We start from the raw sequence: 18,920 nt of genomic DNA on the forward strand, positions 1-18,920 counted from the left end.
CTGGCCAAACCCTCCAAGGTCTTCCTTTGGGTTTTAAAAACTCTTAGCACCACGACTTTGCAATGTTGAAAATTGATCTCATCTTCTTCCTGCCCTTTTTAATGGCTTATCCCAGTCACTGAGGGTCCCCAAATTGCAGATACCTTTGAACCTTTCTTTTACCGCTCGTATCCCATGATCCCATGGTCAATTTGACCACCTTGATTACCTTCTGTGTCCATCTTTCTTCTCCTTTACCCACTCAAGGGGACATACACACACACACACACACACACACACACACACACACACACACACACACACACACACAGAGTCACTATTCAAGTTAAGTAAGGCCTTCAATCTCTTACCTGGATTACTACAGTAGCATTCTAACTTGTTACCCCACTGAGTCTCTTCCCTCTCCACTCCATTCTTTATGAAGCTGCCAAAATAACCTTCTTAATGTACAGGTCTGGCTATATCACCCCCTTATTCCAAAATGTTCAGTGGTATCCTATTATCTATAATATAAAATATAATCTATTTAGCTTAGAATTTAAGGCAAAGCACAAGTTAACAATAACCTACTTTTCCTATATTTATTCACATTACTTCTCTTCATGCAACATTCTATATATACTTTCCCACACAAAGGAGACTTTTAATTGTTCCAAGATTGCAACTCCACCTTCATGTACTCAATATAGGCTATCTCTCATGACTGGAATATACTTCCTTCCTTCTCACGTTCATGTGTTGAAATAGCTTTTTTTTTTTTTTTAAAGATTTCTCCCCCAAAATTTATTAATTTATTGTTTTCAGTTTTCAACAATCACTTCCATGAGTTCCAAATTTGCTCCCCTCTCCCCAAGATGGCATGCAGTCTTATATGGGTTCCACACATGCATTCCTATTGAACATGAAATAGCTGTCTTCTTTCAGGGACTTTGCTCAATGCTATCTCCTCCAAGCAACTTACACTGAAAGTCATTCCTTAACTCACTCTATCAAGAAACATTTTTTGAGAATTTTGAGTACAGATGACTGTGCTAGAGCCTGGGGGCAGCCCTGTCTGGGTCCTCATAGAATTTATAGTCTATCAACAGCAAAGAAAACTTTCCCTCCCTTCTGTACATTTTTCCATAGATTCTTCTAGTCACATTTTCCTTATATTATACTTTTCTTTGGGTAAGTTGTATGTCTGTTTACCCCCTGAAACTATAAACCTCTCCCCACTCCCCCCCAACAGGGGCTATGCCCTCTGCTCTAGTGCCTTTGACAAACATCTCACACATAGAAGTTGTGCATTAATGTTTATTGAATTTAAAATGTACCATACGTAAGTGTATGCGATTTAGTTCATGCTTTACTATGTGCATTTTGATACTTGATAATTTTGTACTTGGGAGTTAGTGCTATACATATAGCATTCATCATTTATTCTGCATACTTCCTGTAACTGCTCAAGAAATACAAACTAGCTTAACTTAAACCATTAAGAAATTACATAAATTTATCTTATTTTTATCTTCTGAACGCTCCCCACAACTTTGACTTGGGACAAATAGCTACTGCTTTCTCTAGTTCTCAAACACCAGTGTCATAAAGCTGATACACAGATTACCACTAACAACCACTGGTTTTCAGTTATACAAGTTCATTTTGAGAAGATGGCGAAAGCAGGCCAAAATGCTTTAGTTTTTTTGTAGGCACACTGAACTGAAGCTGTTTTATGTTTCTTTAGCTCAAATTTCCTCCTCTGGACATAATAAGATAAGATGGATATAGTTTCTGAATGCATGTCTTCAGAGAAAGTTCATTTTCATAGAGAGACGGAAAAGTTTTCAAAAAATAAAAAAATTCAACCACCATCCATTTGAATTTTTGTTGTCTAAAGGATGGGATAATTGTTATTTAAGTAACAAGGGTGTAAATTATTGAACTAATCCTTACTTAAATCCAGTAGTTTAAAAGCACTAAGACAGACCACAAATACAGTACTCTCAGCCCTACATTCAGATCACCTGCTTCTTTTTGTGAAAAACAGGCCCAAAAGAGATTCTATACATTTGATATGCAGTATCAGGTAGGAGAGGTAGTTCAATTCTCACTTGACATTTCTACGACTCTAGGCAAAACACTTTTCAGTGTCCTAGGCAACTCTGTAAGATTATAAACTTTAGAAAAGGTACAGATAAGAATTTCTTCATAGGGAGTTGCATATACAAGGATCACTACTACTACTACAAACTACCAGCTAACATTTATATAGTGCCTACTATGTGCCAGCCACTGTGCTAAGTGCTTTTCAAGTAGGTAAAGTCCTCCCTCCCTCCCCTTTCAGGAAAATGCTCTTTGGATACTAAATTTTAGTTCTGAGTTCAGGACTACAGTTTATCTAGAGTTTCTAGAATAAAGCTTTCTTTGGTCTTAGACACTTCTGAGTATGGGTACAGTGAAAAAAGTTCTAATTCTGGATTCAGAGGGCATAGGTTTAAATGCTACCTTTAATACTTAAAGTACCTATGAATGTTGGATAAGTCACTTAATCTCCCTGGGTGTCAGTTTCTTCATTTGCTAAATGAGGGGCATGGATTAGACAGCCTCCGAGGTCCCTTCTAGGTCTACATCAATGATTTTATATGATAATTAATGTCCAATTTTTGTCATTCTCTTAAAGTTTTAAAAGAAGTTTAATAGCATCATACTTTTAGAACTAGAAAAGGCGTTAGAAGTAACTTAATCAAATCTTCTCATTTTACAGATGAAGAAATGGAATCCTAGACATGTTGGGTGACTTACCCAAGGCCACACAATGTACAAGTAGGAAGGTAGAAAACAGGGATAGACAGTGAATTAAAACTTAAAGGACAATGAGGGTTTGGAGGAATGAAGATGAGGAAGCAGTGAAAGCCAAGTATGGCTCATGTAAATATATGGAGGTAAAATGACAGAATGTAGGACTCAGGGAACATTTAATAGTATGTTTGACTGCAAAGTAGACTACATGAAGAGGACTAATATGATGGCAGGCTGGGATCAGACTGTGTGAAACCTTCAATGCTAAGATAAGCAGTTTATATTTTATCTTAGACACGATAGGGACCCAATAAAGTTTTTCTAGTAGAGGAATGACAAAGTCAAGATCCACGCTTGAGGAAGATTCTGGCAACTGTGTGTGATGGATTGGAGAGACTAAAAGTAAAGAGACCAATTAAGAAGCTATTACAACAGACTATCGGAGAGGTGATAAAAGCCCTGAATTAACTAGTAACAGGATCATGGCTGGGGAACTCTTGGCCTCAAGGCCACATGTGGCCTTCTATGTCCTTGAGTTCAGTTTTTTGACTGAGGTAGGATGTATGAAACACCAAGGAAGTAAAATCAAATGAAAACTGATTGGGATGAAGGGCAAGGGAAAAATCAAACATAACTCCTGGGTTATAAAGTTGAGGTCATTTAGAAGGATGGTGGTTCTCTCATAAGAAAAAGGAAAAATATGGTGAAGGAAAAATTTAAGGGTGAAAATACCCAGTAACACATTGGACATGTGAAAAGATACCAATAGGATACCCAGAGGGAAATTCTGATTAAGTATTAAAGATATCTGAGACTGGAGCTCAGACAAGATATTGGATGTCAAACCAAGTGACAAGCATTTTTTAAGCACTTCTATTGGGTTCTCATAGTAGTAAGGCAATCATCTGACATCCTAGTCAATTAACTATCGCACTCACTACAGAGATTCCTGCAAATCTTTTCATCTCTCTTTAAGTCTCCCACAGCTCCCCATCTCCCTATCCTCCTTGCTGAGAAGCTTGCCTTTCAATGAAAAAAAACTGAGGTCATTAATAGAGAGTTCCCTCTTCCCTTTTGTTCCTCATCTAACATCATTCAGATGCCTTCGCCAATTAACTCCTTTGTCCCTCTGGTTCCATGTGAAGAGGTGGCTCTCCCCTTGCAAGCCCCACTACATCCATGAGCAAACCCATTCCATTCTATCTTCTCTAGCAAATTTACCCATCACCCTTGCTTGCCCATTAATCTTCAGTCTCTCCCTATCTACTGGCTGCTTCCTAACCACTTACAGACACACCCATATCTCCCCCATCCTCAAAAAACTCTCATTTGCTCCACCTATTCTCACTAGCTATTGTTCTATAGCTTTCCTCCCTTTTTTGGGGTAAATTCCTTTCCTCTTAATTCTCTACAGGCTGGCTTTCAATCTCATCATTCAACCAAAACAATCTCTCCAAAGTTATTGTTGTTTTTCAGTTGTTCTCTGACCCCATTTGGGGTTTCTTGGCAAAGACACTGAAACGGTTTGCCATTTCCTTCTGCAGCTTGTTTTATAGATAAAGAAACCAAGGCAAACAAGGTTAAGTGACTTGCCCAGGGTCACACAGCTAGTAAGTGTCTGAGGCCAGGTTTGAACTCAGAAATATGAGTCACGACTTAAAGTCCAGCATTCTATTCACTGTGCCACCTAGCTGCCCATGTTGTTAATGATCTTTTAACTGCCAAATTCAATGGCCTTTTCTCAATCCTTGTCCTTCTCAACCACTCTGAAGCCTTTGACGTTCCTAATCATCCTCTCCTTAATATTTCCTTCTCTCTAGGTTTTCACAGCAATGGTCTTTGATGATTCTTCTACCTGTCTGACAGCTCCTTCTCAGTTTCTCTTCCTGGATCTTTACCTAGAGGTCATGTCCACTAATTAAAGGTGTCCCCCAAGGCTCTGTCCTGGGTCCTCTTTCTTCTTCCTTTATGCTATTTCTCTTATTAATCTCATCAGCTCCCATGAATTCAATGATCATTTCTATGCAGAAAACTTTCAGATCTACTTGTTAAGACCCAATCTCTTACATTAATTTTAGTCTATCTCCAAAAGCCTCTTTACTGGATATCTTGAACTGGACGTCTAGGAGACACCCTAAACTCAACATGTCCCAAACTGAATTAATTGAACTAACTTATCTATCTCCAATCTTCCCTTCTTTCTAACTTTCTTATTACTGTCAAGAGTATCACCATCTTCCCAATTACCCAGGCTCAAAATCTAGTTACCATCTCCAATTCCTCATTCTTTTTCAATCAACAGCTAAGTCTGCTGTTTATACCTTTGCAACATCTTTCATAAATATATACACACAGAGACACAGACACTAGCACCACCTTGGTACAGGCCCTCAGCACTTCATACTTGGGCTATTTCAATAGTCTACTAGTTGGTCTCCATTCTGATTCATATTCCACCCAATTCATCTTCCTAAAGTGCAGGTCTGACCTTACCAGCCCTCAACTCTATTAATAAATGCCAGTGGCTCTCTATTACCTCAAATATAAAATCTTCTGTTTGGCTTTGAAAGTCCTTCAAACCTGGCTCCTTCAGACCTTTCCAGTTTTCTAATATCTTACCTTATATCTTATCCATATAAAAGCTTTAGGATACAGCGAAACTTGGCCTCCATGCTGTTCCTCTAACATGACACTGCATTTTCCAAATCTAGAGACTGTCACTGGCTGCTCCCAATGCCTGGAATTTCTCCCTTTTCATCTCCATCTTCTACCTTCCCCAGCTTTTTTCTAGTCTTAGCCACAGTCCCACCTTCCCCAGTTCTCTTTAATCTTGGCACTTTTCTCTTCAAGATTACCCCCAATTTATTCTGTTTATATCTTGTACATAGTTGTTTGCATGTTGTCTCCCCCAAGGACTGTGAGTTCCTTGACAGAAGAACCTTTTTTGGCTCTTCTCCGTATCCACCGCATTTAGCATGAAGCTTGGCACATAGTAGGTGCTTAATAAATGCTGACTGACTGACTTAATGTCCTATTAGGTATCTGATACTGTTGACTCAAAGACCAAATAAAATAGTTGCTCTCTCAGAGTTTTATGGCATCAGGAAAACACCATGTAAAATAACTGCAGATGAAAAAAGAGTACATTCCAGGCATACAGAATAGTTTGTTCAGACGAAGGCATGGAAACTGGAGATATTACGTAAAAAGCCACTTTGGCTAAAAAGTACAGTAATGTGTAACAAATCTTAAAAGTGTCATCTGGAACTAGACTGTAAAGGATTTAAACGTCAAATAAAGGACTTTTCAATTTTAGAGTCAATAGAGGTTTTGGAGTAAGGGAATGACGTGGTCAGACCCGTGCTTTAGGAATCAATAAGTCAACAAGCATTTATTATATGTTTTGCATTGTTCTAGGTGCTAGTGAAACAAATACTAAATAAACAAATAACTCATACTCTCAAGGAGCTTTACTGTTTATTCACTATATGATATACATGTAAGCATACAGAGAATAAATACAAAATAGATAGGACATTTGGGGGGGGGGGGGGAGCGGTATTAGGAGTCAGGAAAGGTTTCCAGGCAGAAGCTGGAGCCTGAGCTGTGTCTTTTAATGAGGCATAATAAGGAAGAAAGAGTGAATACCAGGCAAAGGCATTCAAAATACAAAATACAGGCAAAGCTGGTACAAATTAATGGAGTTGGGAGATGGAAGACCATGTGAGAAGAAGTGAGAGAAGGCCAGTTCCACTAGATTAAAAAATGCAGAAGGGGAATCATGTATAATGATGCTAAAAAATATAAGTGGTTGTGAATGCCTTTAAGAAATAGAAGCACTCATATCTGATCCAAAAGGCAATAAGAAGCCACCAGAGTTTACTGACTAAAGATATGACATGGTCAGATCTGATTTTTGAAAATAACTATGGTGGCTGTGTGGTCTGGAAGGTTAAGAAGCCTGAGGAAGGGAGACCAATTAGGAGATGATTATAATAGTCCAAGAGAGGTGATAAGTGAGGGCCAGAATTAGGGTGGTATGTAAGTGGAGAGAAGGGGACAGATAAGACATATAGAGGTAGAATCAAGACTGACAACTGAACAGAATAAGGGAGTGGGTCAAGGGATGGGTAGGGGATGACTCCAATCAAGGCCACATGTGGGCCTCTTGGTCTTCAAGTGTAGCCCTTTGACTGAATCCAAACTTCACAGAACAAATCCCCTTAATGAAAGGATTTATTCTGTGAAACTTGGACTCCGTCAAAAGGCTGCACCCAAGGACCTAGAAGGCCAAATGAGGCTTTGAGGCCACAAGTTCCCCATGCCTAGACTAGAAGGATAATGGTACCTGTAACAGAAAAAAGGGAAATCTGCAAGCGGGGTAGGTTTGAGGCACAAGATAATGAATTCCATTGTGGATATTTTCAATTGGAGATGTCTGAGGAACATCTCATTGGAAATGTCTAATAGTGATTAGCAAGGACTAGAGCTGAGGAGAGAAACTACATACAATCTGCAAGTCATCTGCATGGCAATGGATAAACAAATCCCTTTCATTGAAACTGCTAGCCTTACCAATAAGTTGAACACGCTCAGAACTTTGTGTCTCAGTTTACCTTCATTTCAATCGTGAAACTTAGGAAATCACTGAGGAGGAGAGAGACTAGAAGTACAGTAGGATGATGAACAGCTTCAGAGGAATGACGTTATAAGCAAATATGGAATGACAAGAGCTTATGGTCAGACAGGAATTTCAAAGTTCTTGAACTTGTAGAACACTTACAGGTGATAGGGGGCAGGACATGGATGACTGAAGTATAGTCAGTCAGGTAGCAAAACCCAGAGAGAACTGAGTAGTAAAAACATAGATAAGTATTTAAGAAGAGTGATCAAACAGAGGTGGGTGGAAGGTGGGAATTAGCAAACAACTAAAAGGCTGAAAGACTATAGGAGAGTGGGTGTTCAGCATATCCAAAGTTGCAGAGGATAGGATTCAAAACAGGCCATCAAATTAGCAGGTAAGAGATCATGGCTACCCTTGGAGAGGACAGAGTGAAAACCAGACTGCAAGGAGCAAAGAGAAGCAACTGTAGAGACTAGCTAACTTGGCACTATAAGAAGGGATTTCTATGACTATAGCTTGATGGGACGGAAGCTGAGCCAAAGAAATTTTTTAGGATGAGGTCTGATTATGCTTGTAGCTAACAGATAAGGAGAAACTGAATATGAGAGGAAATGATTCACAAAGCAACTTCTTTAAAGAGAGTATATCTGCAAGGGCAATAAATAGATGTGCTAGTCTTAGTAGCTCTAACAAGATACAGAATTTTCTATACAGCATATAGAATAATTACCTATGACAAAATATACACTAATTTATGACCCATGCTCAATTATCGTTATCTTTCCATGTTCTGTTCCAAATACCTCCAATTTGTCTCTTGAGAATTTATAATGCATTAATTCACCATGAATGTGTCATGAAAGGAAAAAAAAAATGAAGAGAAATATTCTCTCACATGGTCCTCATCTCCTCATTAGGAATTTCCATGTTTTCTTAGATTAACTACAGTCTGTAAAACCTTTTAAGAAGCTAAATGTACTCTAGAACCAACTTGGAGATCACAATCTACTTCAGGACAAATGTAAAATCCAAAGGGTCTAATAATGTATTTTCTTCTATGGATACTTGGTAAGCATATGACATTTCCTGGCTTCAAAAGGCAACTAAATTGTACCATTTTGGTCCACTGTCATCTGAACCTCTATATAACCCAAGGCAACAGGGATTAATGAAACAGGCAATGAATGCACTTAAATCCAGAAGACCAAGGGTCAAGTCCTGACTCTGACACGAGTGACTGTAGATAAGTCACCTTTGAGTCTCAGTTTCCTCATTTGTAAAAATGAGAATACTTCCCCACAGGATTGTGAGAAAAGTGCATTTTGAACTGTTGTGAATCTTAGAGTGCTATATAAATGCTTGCTATTATTATGAAACCATAAAACGCTATATGAAAGTCAACTCTTACCATAATGGGGATAAGCCCAAATCATAAATGGAGATAAAACCAAGAAGTACTGATTTATATTTCACCTACGTGCAATTTTCTGTCAGTCTCCCTAGTCCTCACCCATGTCTTCAACTCCTTTGAAAAGCAGGAAATAAACATTAACTTGACTCTGGAAATCATTAAAAATAGAATAAATGGCTTAGTTATTTTTGAAGGCAAGTGATTAGACACTATTATTATCTTATTACTATAATACCTGAAGATAAATATTGATGCAGAACGAACTACTAAACTACCTAGTAGATTAAGGTCATTTTACATTCAAATGGAAAAGTTCATTTTTCATATAGTAAGCAAAAAGTTTTTTAGTTCTTCTCCAAAAGGATTTCCAAGTTGATACATTAACTCAGTAGATATGCTATTTGCTCTAGTTTAAAGATTCAAAGAACTAATTTAGAAAAGGGAATTTACAGATCAAACCCTTCATTTTTATTGATAACAAAAAGTCAGTCTCAGAGGAGGTAAATGAACTGGTCAAAATCACAGAATTCATAAGTTAAGGGACTGTAATGTGAACCCACATCTTCTGATTCCAAATTCAGAGATGCTCTTGGGACAGCGGCCCCTGATGCTTGTGGCAGAACAAGACTTGAGGAGTAAACGAGGAGTTATGAGATCATTTACTGAATGATCATGAACATCACTAGTTGTATGATTTAAGAGGACATGTCATCTAACTCTTTAGAGGACAACATTTCCTTAGCTGTAAAACAAAGCTGGACTCAGTGATCACTACAATCCCTTTTAGCTCAAAATCTATAATCCTCACCTGCAAATTGGGGGCACTGGATGAGATGGTCCCTAAGGTATTTCCACATGACATGCTACCTTCCAATAAAACTAGAGAAATCATTTAGGGCCATTTAAACCAAGGCAGTGCTGGTACAGTGAGAGCTGTAAATAATACAATTGTCAAGTGTCACCAATTTGAGCGAAGCATGATAAAGAAAACAATGACATTATCAGAAGCTATGAGACAAAGCAGTGGGATATTTGCAGTAAGCCCTTTCAAACCCACTTGGTCTGCTATTTAAGATGGAATACAATAATATATTTCTTGTTATCTATTAAAAATCTTGGCCAATCATTTGTTCAACAAATACCACCAAAAGCCTTCTATAGGAAAGGCACTGTGGTAGGCCTTCATGGGAGATACAAAGAAGAATAAGTAAAAAGTACCTGTCCTCAGACCACAAGACTAATAAAAAGACCATATTTATATGGCGGTAGAGAGCAAAAATGAAAAACATATAATAGAGTAGACTTAGTCTTATTTGATAACAAATGGAGACCAGGATCAAATTCTATTCCTGACACTCACTAAATGGATGACCATGTAAGTCCCTTTCCTTCTACAAACCTCAGTATCTTTATCTGTAAAGTGGGGATAATATTTGTACTACTTACTTCACAGGGTTCTGAGAAGAGTACTTTGTAAACCTTGAAGTACTATATAATTATGAGGTATTAATATAACTGCACACCTCCAACTCACACACACCTGTGACATAACATCTTTAAATTTATCTCAATGTCTCCATTAAGGAAAAGGGAACTAAAACAGCTCTCAAACATTTCCCTAGCTTTGAAAGAAATAGTGAATCTTCAACCTGCTTTTGTGTCCCTTTCTATCTAGAAAACAATCTTGGCAATCTGCCTCCCAAAACAGAGGAAACACAAAATATCTTGAATCTTACTTCCCTGGCTACAAAGACAATATCAACAAAGTATTAATCAATGGGTACATTTAACTGAAGGGACCTGAATCTGAAAAATTTTGCAAACCTTTTTCTTCTTACAAATCAAAACAACAAATACTGGTAGAATGTTACTGTATGAAGTAGACAAATAAATGGAAGATTTGTACTCCTAAAAACTCTCAAAGAAATAGTCAATTACATTGTTTGGATTGTTATTCTAGTTATATTTACTGGATTGTTTTAAAAACTCTGTAAATAGTAAAGTGCTATATCAATAAGCAATGATTGTGAACCAAGTATTTAATAATTCAACCTATGCTATTTAAAAAAGCAGTCAACTCTTGATTACTTTTACTAAGAAGGTCAGATACTACATGAGTAAATGAAAATGAAAGAACTTTAAAAACATTCTAGCCTCTTAAGATGAAGCATATATAGGAGGATATAATATGTGTAAAGAAGTCTAAGTGGAAGCAGGGAAGTAAACCTTCACTTGGTTTTACCTCTACTCTGCCAGGAGAAAATCAGAAAAACTTAAAAAATATATTCTGGAAGGAGAAGGTAAGTAGTCATTCAGGAAGACAACAGTAATGTATCCACCCCAAATGTTCACACAGATTATCTTTGCTCAATCTGTGGTAGAGCATTCCAAGCTCCTACAGGTCTGATCATCCAGAACACACTGAAACTTGACTTTATCATGGTGATGTCATTTTGGTCCTCTTCATGGAAGAAGGACAATCAACCAGTTCAAACTTAACCAAAGTCAAAGTTAACTGACAGAAAGTGCATGCAGCACTTAGCACAGTGCCTGGCACATAGTAGGTGCTTAATAAATGTTTACTGACTGACAAAAACAATACAGGGAAATGGCAATTAACGCAGACTTAAACCTGACAGTGAAGCATGCCCTGAATTGCTTTTATTTTAGATGCTTTATGGATTGTATAAAGAATAAAGGACATTGTCCTGTACATAGGAGCTTTTGGTATTTCAAGACTCTTTTCTAGTTTTAGCCTAGTCTTCTAAAAAATCCCTTACTAAAGTTCATTTAAAATTTCAATAAAAATTTATTAAGGCTAATTCTGTAGAACAAGGGACAATGAAATATTTTGATGATTAAAAAAAAAAAACTGCAGCCAAAAGAAAAAATTCTAACAGAAACGGTCCATTATATTGCTCTTTATTTTTCAACCCTTTCAAAGACCAAAACATTTCTTTTGAAAAAAAAAAAGATTCAGAGTATTGCTATACAAAAATCCACAGAAAAATGCTACACTTTCATTCTTTAATTATAATATTGCAACTATACAAGAACAAAAACTTACTTTCTTAGTTCTAAAAAACCTTAACAAAAGAAATAAATGCATTTAATACACAATCTTACGGATATAATAAACCATGACAGTGAAAACAAGTTTTCTATACAAAACTAAAATAATTTATTTTACATTATAATTTTATTTATACTATTCATTCAAAGCCTAATATGTGCGAGGCACTGTGAAGTAGACAGGTAAAAGACCAAGTCTCTGTCTTTAAAGAGATTAGACTCTATCAAGAATTTTAAAGTGTATTGAAATAGCTACAATACAAAGCTGTTTGTATTAAGTGGGTACAAAGTAACTTAACCAAAGTACTCAGGTTTTAGTGACCAGGAAGCATTATGGAGAACGTGAGGCATCTGAATCACAAGATCAGAGACTTAAGGCTGGAATTTGAACTGGGTCTTAAAACATGAATAAGATGAATAAGATTTCAATAGAGAGGGTCATGAGAAGTAAAGGTTTCAGAAAGCCTGGCATATTTTGGTCAGATAATAAGTTGTCCTGATTGCTCAGAATATAAAGTTAAAGTTAGGGGAGTAATAACACTACAGAGAATAAAAGAAAACTTAGAAGCAAAGAAAAGAGGTGTGGCTTTGAAAATAAAGTCAAGTATTATAGTTTTTCAAAAAAGTAAACAGTAGTAAATAGAAATTCATGGTTTCATACTGAATCCTTTTTTAATGTTGTGCTGTGAATGTGAAAATGTTCTTTTTTTTAAAAAAAACTTTTTGTATTTAAGCTCAAAATGAATAAATATAAGAAAAAAATTTTACAAAAAGAAAAAGAAAAAAAATCACGGTAGGATAGTAGCAAAGAAAGGATTTGAAAAGAGAAATTGGAGCCAGACTGCCTTAAGTGCCAGAATAAGGAGTTTGGATTTTATTCAGTAGGCAATAGGCAAAAGTTTTAAAACCATTAAAGACTTTACAAGTACAAAAAATACAGCTGTAAGGTATGGGGTACAAATGTGGGGTGTGGCAGCAGAAATGGAAAAGAATGGAGGATGGAGATATCTCTTTTTAAAAAAACTGGGGTCATGAAACACTTAGAATGGAGAAGCAAAACTGACAGTTTTGGACCTTATCTACTCTAGTTTTAAAAACTTATTTACTTAAGGATTTTTTTTCTAAGTTGCTTGTTTTAATAATCTGGCAGAGTCAGGGATTTATTTAAACTTACTCTTGGAAGCCTGAACAAGTGCTCCCTCTATCAGCCACAATAAAACTTGGTTGCTTCATCTGTGATTGCTATCTCAATAGCAAGCACATTTCAGATTCAGTACCCTCTTTAAAAAAGGGGAAAGAAAATAAATCAGTGCAAAGACACAGAAATGACAACCAAAACTTAAGAGTATACCTCACAATTCAAACCAGGAAGAAACAGATTTTCTCACTCTGGAACCACGATGGCTATTAAAGTTCTAGTTCAAAAGTGTTCTTTAGTCTTTTGAACTGTTTTAACTTTAAAGTTTAAAATACTTTGTGACATACTGGTATTGTACTTATTCTAAACATTATGTCAAAAAGGTGGAGCAGACAAGTGGCTTGGGAAAAGAAAAAAGGCACGGACTGAAAGCCTGATCAGCACAGTAAAACGACACATCCATTTGAGTATTTGAGTTTCCTGTTTGGGGTATTAAATGGCTTTACATAAATGATACTTTATACTTAGAAAACAATACAAGAAGTTTTATGATTACTGATTATGTTTGGTGTATTAGTTAACAAGACTCTATTAAACAATTAATTATATTCCAGAGGTACTGTGCCAAAGGCTGAGGAGTCAACAACAGGTAAAAAGAGTTCCTATCTGCTAAGACCTCACATCCTAATGGAGACAACATGCAAAAAGATGTATATGCACAAGATAAACAGACATATACAATATATACATTATAAATGGAAGATAAATCTCAGAAGGATAAAGCTACAAGTAGGAGGAGTGAGGAGAGACTGGGAAGAGCCTCTGGAATGGAGGTAATAGGAAACCAATGAAGTTTTTTTGGGGGGGAGGTAGAGAGGGGAAGTAGGGTAACATGGTCAGATGTGCTTTAGAAAATCACTTTGGCAGCTGAATGGAAGATGGAATGGAGTGAAGAGGCAATTACAATTCTCCAGGCATGAAGAGATGAATGCCAGCACCAGGGCAGCAGGTGTGTGAGGGAACAGAAGGGGACAGAGCAGAGATGTGAAGGTAGAAATAACAAGACTTGGCTGGATATATGGAGTAAATGGGAGTGAAGAGTATATCTAATTCAATAGTTTAAAAACTCCTTGCTTTAAAGATTAAAAATTTCAAAAATGATATTTACATGAAAATTTCTCTGAAAGTCATGCTAGACTAGGTGCAAGTACATTTGACCCTATTTCCATTAATGAGCTACACTCAAGAAATAGTGTCAGAATTATCACTGAGAAGGAGGTGGGCCAGCCTTGAGGCAAAGATTTGTCAAACTGGAACACAACAGAGTATGACAAAGAAAGTAATATGAAATGAGTTTGGAAAGGGAGGCTGGAGCCACACTTGTAAAGGGTTTTAATGCCACATTTTGTATTTTATCCTGTAGGCAATAGGGGGTCACTGAAACTTCTTTAACAGCTTTCCAACTGAAGTGTGAACAGAAAACTCAAACTTCTAAAATGCACGTAACTCTAGAACCTGGTCCTTAGGTGCAGACATATCCTTAGACATATATATATTATGGAACTTTTCCATTTACCTATCTTTAGACATACTCAGTTTCATATTTCCTTGTATACAGGCACTTAGTCACAAGATGAACTCACATGACCAGAGTCAAGGGGGAAAAAAAGGGAAATGGGTCAATTACCTGGAGTAAGTTGGTATCTTACATTTCTTATACATGATGATTCTTTCTCACACATCCATATAGACTAAACTGAATGCCAAATTTTGTTAACAATCCTGGTAAGGAATCAGCCTTTCTCTGGAATTCTAAATAGAGATAATCTGTTCAGATAACATGGGAGTCTACTACGTTTGATTGTCCTCATTTATGATGATATTCTGGCGAATCCAAAAAACAACTATGGTTTAAATACCACAACCTCATATCCATTTACTTAATGTTTCAATGGAACCAACTTTTCTTTTTTGACTTCCTGTTAAAAAAAATATATATGTCTAGATGATACTCCTTAAATTTTTCAAAGTAGAAACTTCTCTCTTCACTAGCTATTTATCTATTTACTACTCTAGCAAATGTCCCTCTTAGGTTAGCCAGAAGCACCAAAAACCAAACCAAGCACTTCAGAACTGAAGCAACTCTGTTTTCCTCAGGCATGGGAATGGCCAAGATGACCTAATCAGTTTTATCCACCTCTCATTTAAGAGCTACAACTGACTATACTTGGTTCTGGCAAACTCTACTGTGTGAAGTCATTTACCATAAAAGGAATGCTGCTTAGCAAAGTGATGCAAACTAGCATGCTCCACCTAACTGGTGAAACAACAGGTAGGAAGTACTTTTTCCTATTCATTTTTTCTGTTGTTTTAAGGGAACCTACTTTCTCTATGTCTACATGCCTAGTTTCTCCTATACAGCAAAGGCACTTAAAGTGATGCAAACTAGCATGCTCCTCCATCTTAATGTTGTCCAAACAGGTAGGAATTGTCTTTCTTATTGATAGTTAAGCAAGTTTAACTCTCTATGACTAAACAAGTTGTTTCTGTGTGGGATCAAGTTTTATTTTCCAAACACAAAGGCAAAAATCAAAATAATATTAATTCTGTGAACTACAATCATTTATCTTCCTAAAACTCAGAGGGCAATGCAGGTATTAAACTTTATCTACTACCTGGAATTTTTTTTTTTAATCAAATTTATTGAGCAAACTTATCTTCCATGTTTGGCATCTGTTGGAATGATGAATCAGGAAACAGGCAAGGGCTACAGAGGGACTAATTGACTATAAATGAGATTGATTTGTGTGCAGATTAATCATTTATCTATGAAAGGCATGGGACGGCATTTAAGTATGGAGTAATAGAAAATGAATGCTGAAGAAAAGTAGGATTCTTAAATTAATTTCCATAGTAGCACTCAGACTGCTCTAATATTCCAATCTTCCTAGAAGAATGTAACTCTTTAGAAGGACAAGAGTTCTTTCATTTTTTGTCTTTGTATTCCCCCACCCCTGTACCTTTCACTAATAAATATTTATTTAGTTGAGTTGAATGGAAACATGTTTAAGAATAATTCAGTATGATTCAGGAAAATGATTATGGCAAACTAATGGTTACTTTTAGAGAAAACTGAAGTAAAGAAACAAAAATATTTAACTATCTACTTTAAAAAAGTAATCCTCTTACTAGAATTCACTAAAAATATAAGACTTGGGTCTTGAGTAAAATAAAACCCTAGGAATATCCAGGGAAAATAAGCCATTCTAAATCATGAACTAATATAATATATTGATAATAAACACTTTAGTTCTTAAGCTCTTGCAATCAAATCTCAAAGCTACGTTTGCATTTCTTCAATCCCTTGTACTATTTTTTTTAAACAAAATTAAATTATTTCCTAGTTTATCTAAATGCCAGATCTTTCCAACTGTTCATGACTGATTCATATTCGCCCACCTGTCTACCTTTTTTGGCCTAACCTATTTCCATTTGTTAATATCAAAGAAATCTTGAAAAATGACATACTAAGGCATCTATGCTTAGTAGGGACAATTACTCAATAGTTTCTTCTTTTTCTTCACAAGGTGTGTCTGATATGCTAACGTAAAGAAAATTTCCAACTTAAATTTATTACACTTATGAACACCAAATTCTAGGATCAATACTTACATTAACAAATACAATTCTGAAAGATAACATATGAAGAATAACCTTACAAGGAAAAAGGTTATAATTTGTCATGTAATATATCCTATAAATGTCCTTTTCTGGAAGGTAACTTCTCCTGGTCCAGCCTCAATACTTATTCATTTCTTTGAATTTGCAGCAAAAGCTTCTGATCTGAGGATCTATCAACTAAGAATGGGACTGACATCAAGTCCTTCAACATATTATCTGTTGGCATTTAGTCAACTTTTGTTTGCCAAAGACCAGAACCACACTGAAAAGCTACCATTTTAGAGCTGTCATTGATTTTCTGAGGTTGAATATGGGAAGATCATATGGGGAGGGGGGGAGAGAAGGAAATAAAACAAAACATTTTACTATGTATTTTAAGATTTCAAAACTTCTCAACTATTCCAAATTCTATAAATGACTCTGACTTTTCTTCTAAATTAAACTGCCCCAAATGAGTTATTAAATATGGAATGCCAGTAGCTAAAATTAAAATAAGTTAAAATACAAAGTAATTAACTAGCATAACACAACGCCCTGGGACCATCAGGAAAACAAGAATTAAGTCTTTACCAGTTCAATGTAGGCACTATCTGACTATCCACGTTAGGGTCATCACATATAGTGGAAAGCACGCTGAAAGTATTCCTAAATATTTAGTCCACAGCACTATTATTGTAGACCAACTTGGATGTCTTAGCCTGATTCGGGAGAAAGCTTAGTCACTACGAGCATCTTTGTGCAGATAGGGCTCAACTTACTTCCCTTCACCAAGTAACTTTGTAACTTCCTTTGTGGCAGGCCTTCGCTGCATGGGACAGCTTGGCTACATTGTATTTCAAGTATGTAGTTAATCAAATGAAAACCAAGTCGAGCTAACTGGTCAATTTCTTCTAGCGAAGAGTTTCCTTCAGGTCAAACTACAACACCACAGTATTATTACCTTTGTGAAACGAAAATTTAAAACTCGGTTAAGTTTACTTTCGACGAAGAGGAAAAAGACTCGGGGTGGGGTGGGGGGAGGGACCTCTCCGTTTCAGATCACTTAGCTATTTCTCGTCTAAAAAATTCTGGCAGCCGACACCGACAAAACCGTCCGTCCCGTTCTTTTTGGCCATCTGAACAAATGGCTAACCACGTTACCTTCGCTAAACGAAGCAAAAAGTGTAGGGGTCCGGATGGCGGTGCGGGAGGGGACCGACCCCAGAGCTAGTTGGAAGGTTCATTTCCAGCCCCTCCCCCCTCCGCAGGACCCGAAGAAAAGTGACAGGCATAGTTTCCTACGGGGACCAACAAGTAGGGGCATCGGGCGAGGAACTCGAATCCCCTAGACCCGGGGGCGCAGGACTCCGGGGTCCCAGCCGGAAAGGGCGTGGGTGGCGAAGACTGGGGACAGAGAGGCTGTGGAGCCCCTCGCCCCGCACCCCGGCCTCCCTCTCCCCCCCCAGCCCGCGCCAGGAGGGGCCGGACAGGGAGGATACTCACCGCCACGATGACGGTGTCCTCGCCCTGGAACTTGGCCACATACTTGTCGCCCCGGGCCATCTCGGCCTCGTTGAGCGGCCTGAAGCGGCACATCACCTTGATGTTGCATTCGGCCGGGTCCGCCATCTTCCTCGCGGCCGGGGCCCGAGGCCCGGAACCCCTCCCCGCCGCTCAGCCTCGGCGCCGGGACCACCCGGGCCGCGCTCCGCCGGGGGAGCCGCTGCGCTCCTCGCCGCGCGCCGGGCCGGGCCGGGCTCCCCTGGGGCGGGGGCGGCCGGGAAGAGCAACTCCAACCTCCGGCGCCGGCGCCGGCAGCCGCCTCGGCCCCCTCCCGCCTCACTTCCGATTCAATATGGCGGCCATAGCGGCGGCGACCGGCAAAGCGTCCGGCGTGTCCGGCAGCGTCCCCGGGCAGAGGGAGCGGCGGAGACCAAGGCAAGTCCTGTTAAACTGGGATCGTGGCCTCCTCCCGGAGCCCAGAACGACAGGCTGAGCTTGGCTTGGCTCAGCCCAGGCCAGGTCCGCTCTGCTATGATCTGCTCTGCTGGCCCACCCGCCCGGCTCTGGGACTGCTTGCCCGCCCGGCCCCGGCCCGTATCCAGTGCGCAGCCGCCCCACTCTGGGCGGCGGTGAGCCCGGGAAGCGAGGGAGGGAGGAAGGTGGGGCTAGGGCGCAGGCGTGAAGCGGCCGCCCTCCTTTGCTCTGCTCCCTCCCCCTCGCCCTGACCGACT

General features: G+C 38.4%; 1 protein-coding gene across 1 annotated transcript in view; it reads right to left on the reverse strand.

The window, feature by feature from the left end:
- The window catches only part of KIF5B (kinesin family member 5B), a 68,906-nt gene extending 50,471 nt beyond the window's left edge, over positions 1–18,435 (reverse strand). The window contains exon 1 of the mRNA XM_072651937.1: positions 18,190–18,435. Within this exon, the coding sequence (XP_072508038.1) occupies positions 18,190–18,315 (126 nt within the window). The 5' untranslated portion in view covers positions 18,316–18,435. The remainder of the gene's footprint in view (positions 1–18,189) is intronic.
- Between the last annotated feature and the right edge of the window lie 485 nt (positions 18,436–18,920).

This window comes from Notamacropus eugenii, chromosome 3, assembly GCF_028372415.1.
Source record: "Notamacropus eugenii isolate mMacEug1 chromosome 3, mMacEug1.pri_v2, whole genome shotgun sequence".
NCBI lineage: Eukaryota > Metazoa > Chordata > Mammalia > Diprotodontia > Macropodidae > Notamacropus > Notamacropus eugenii.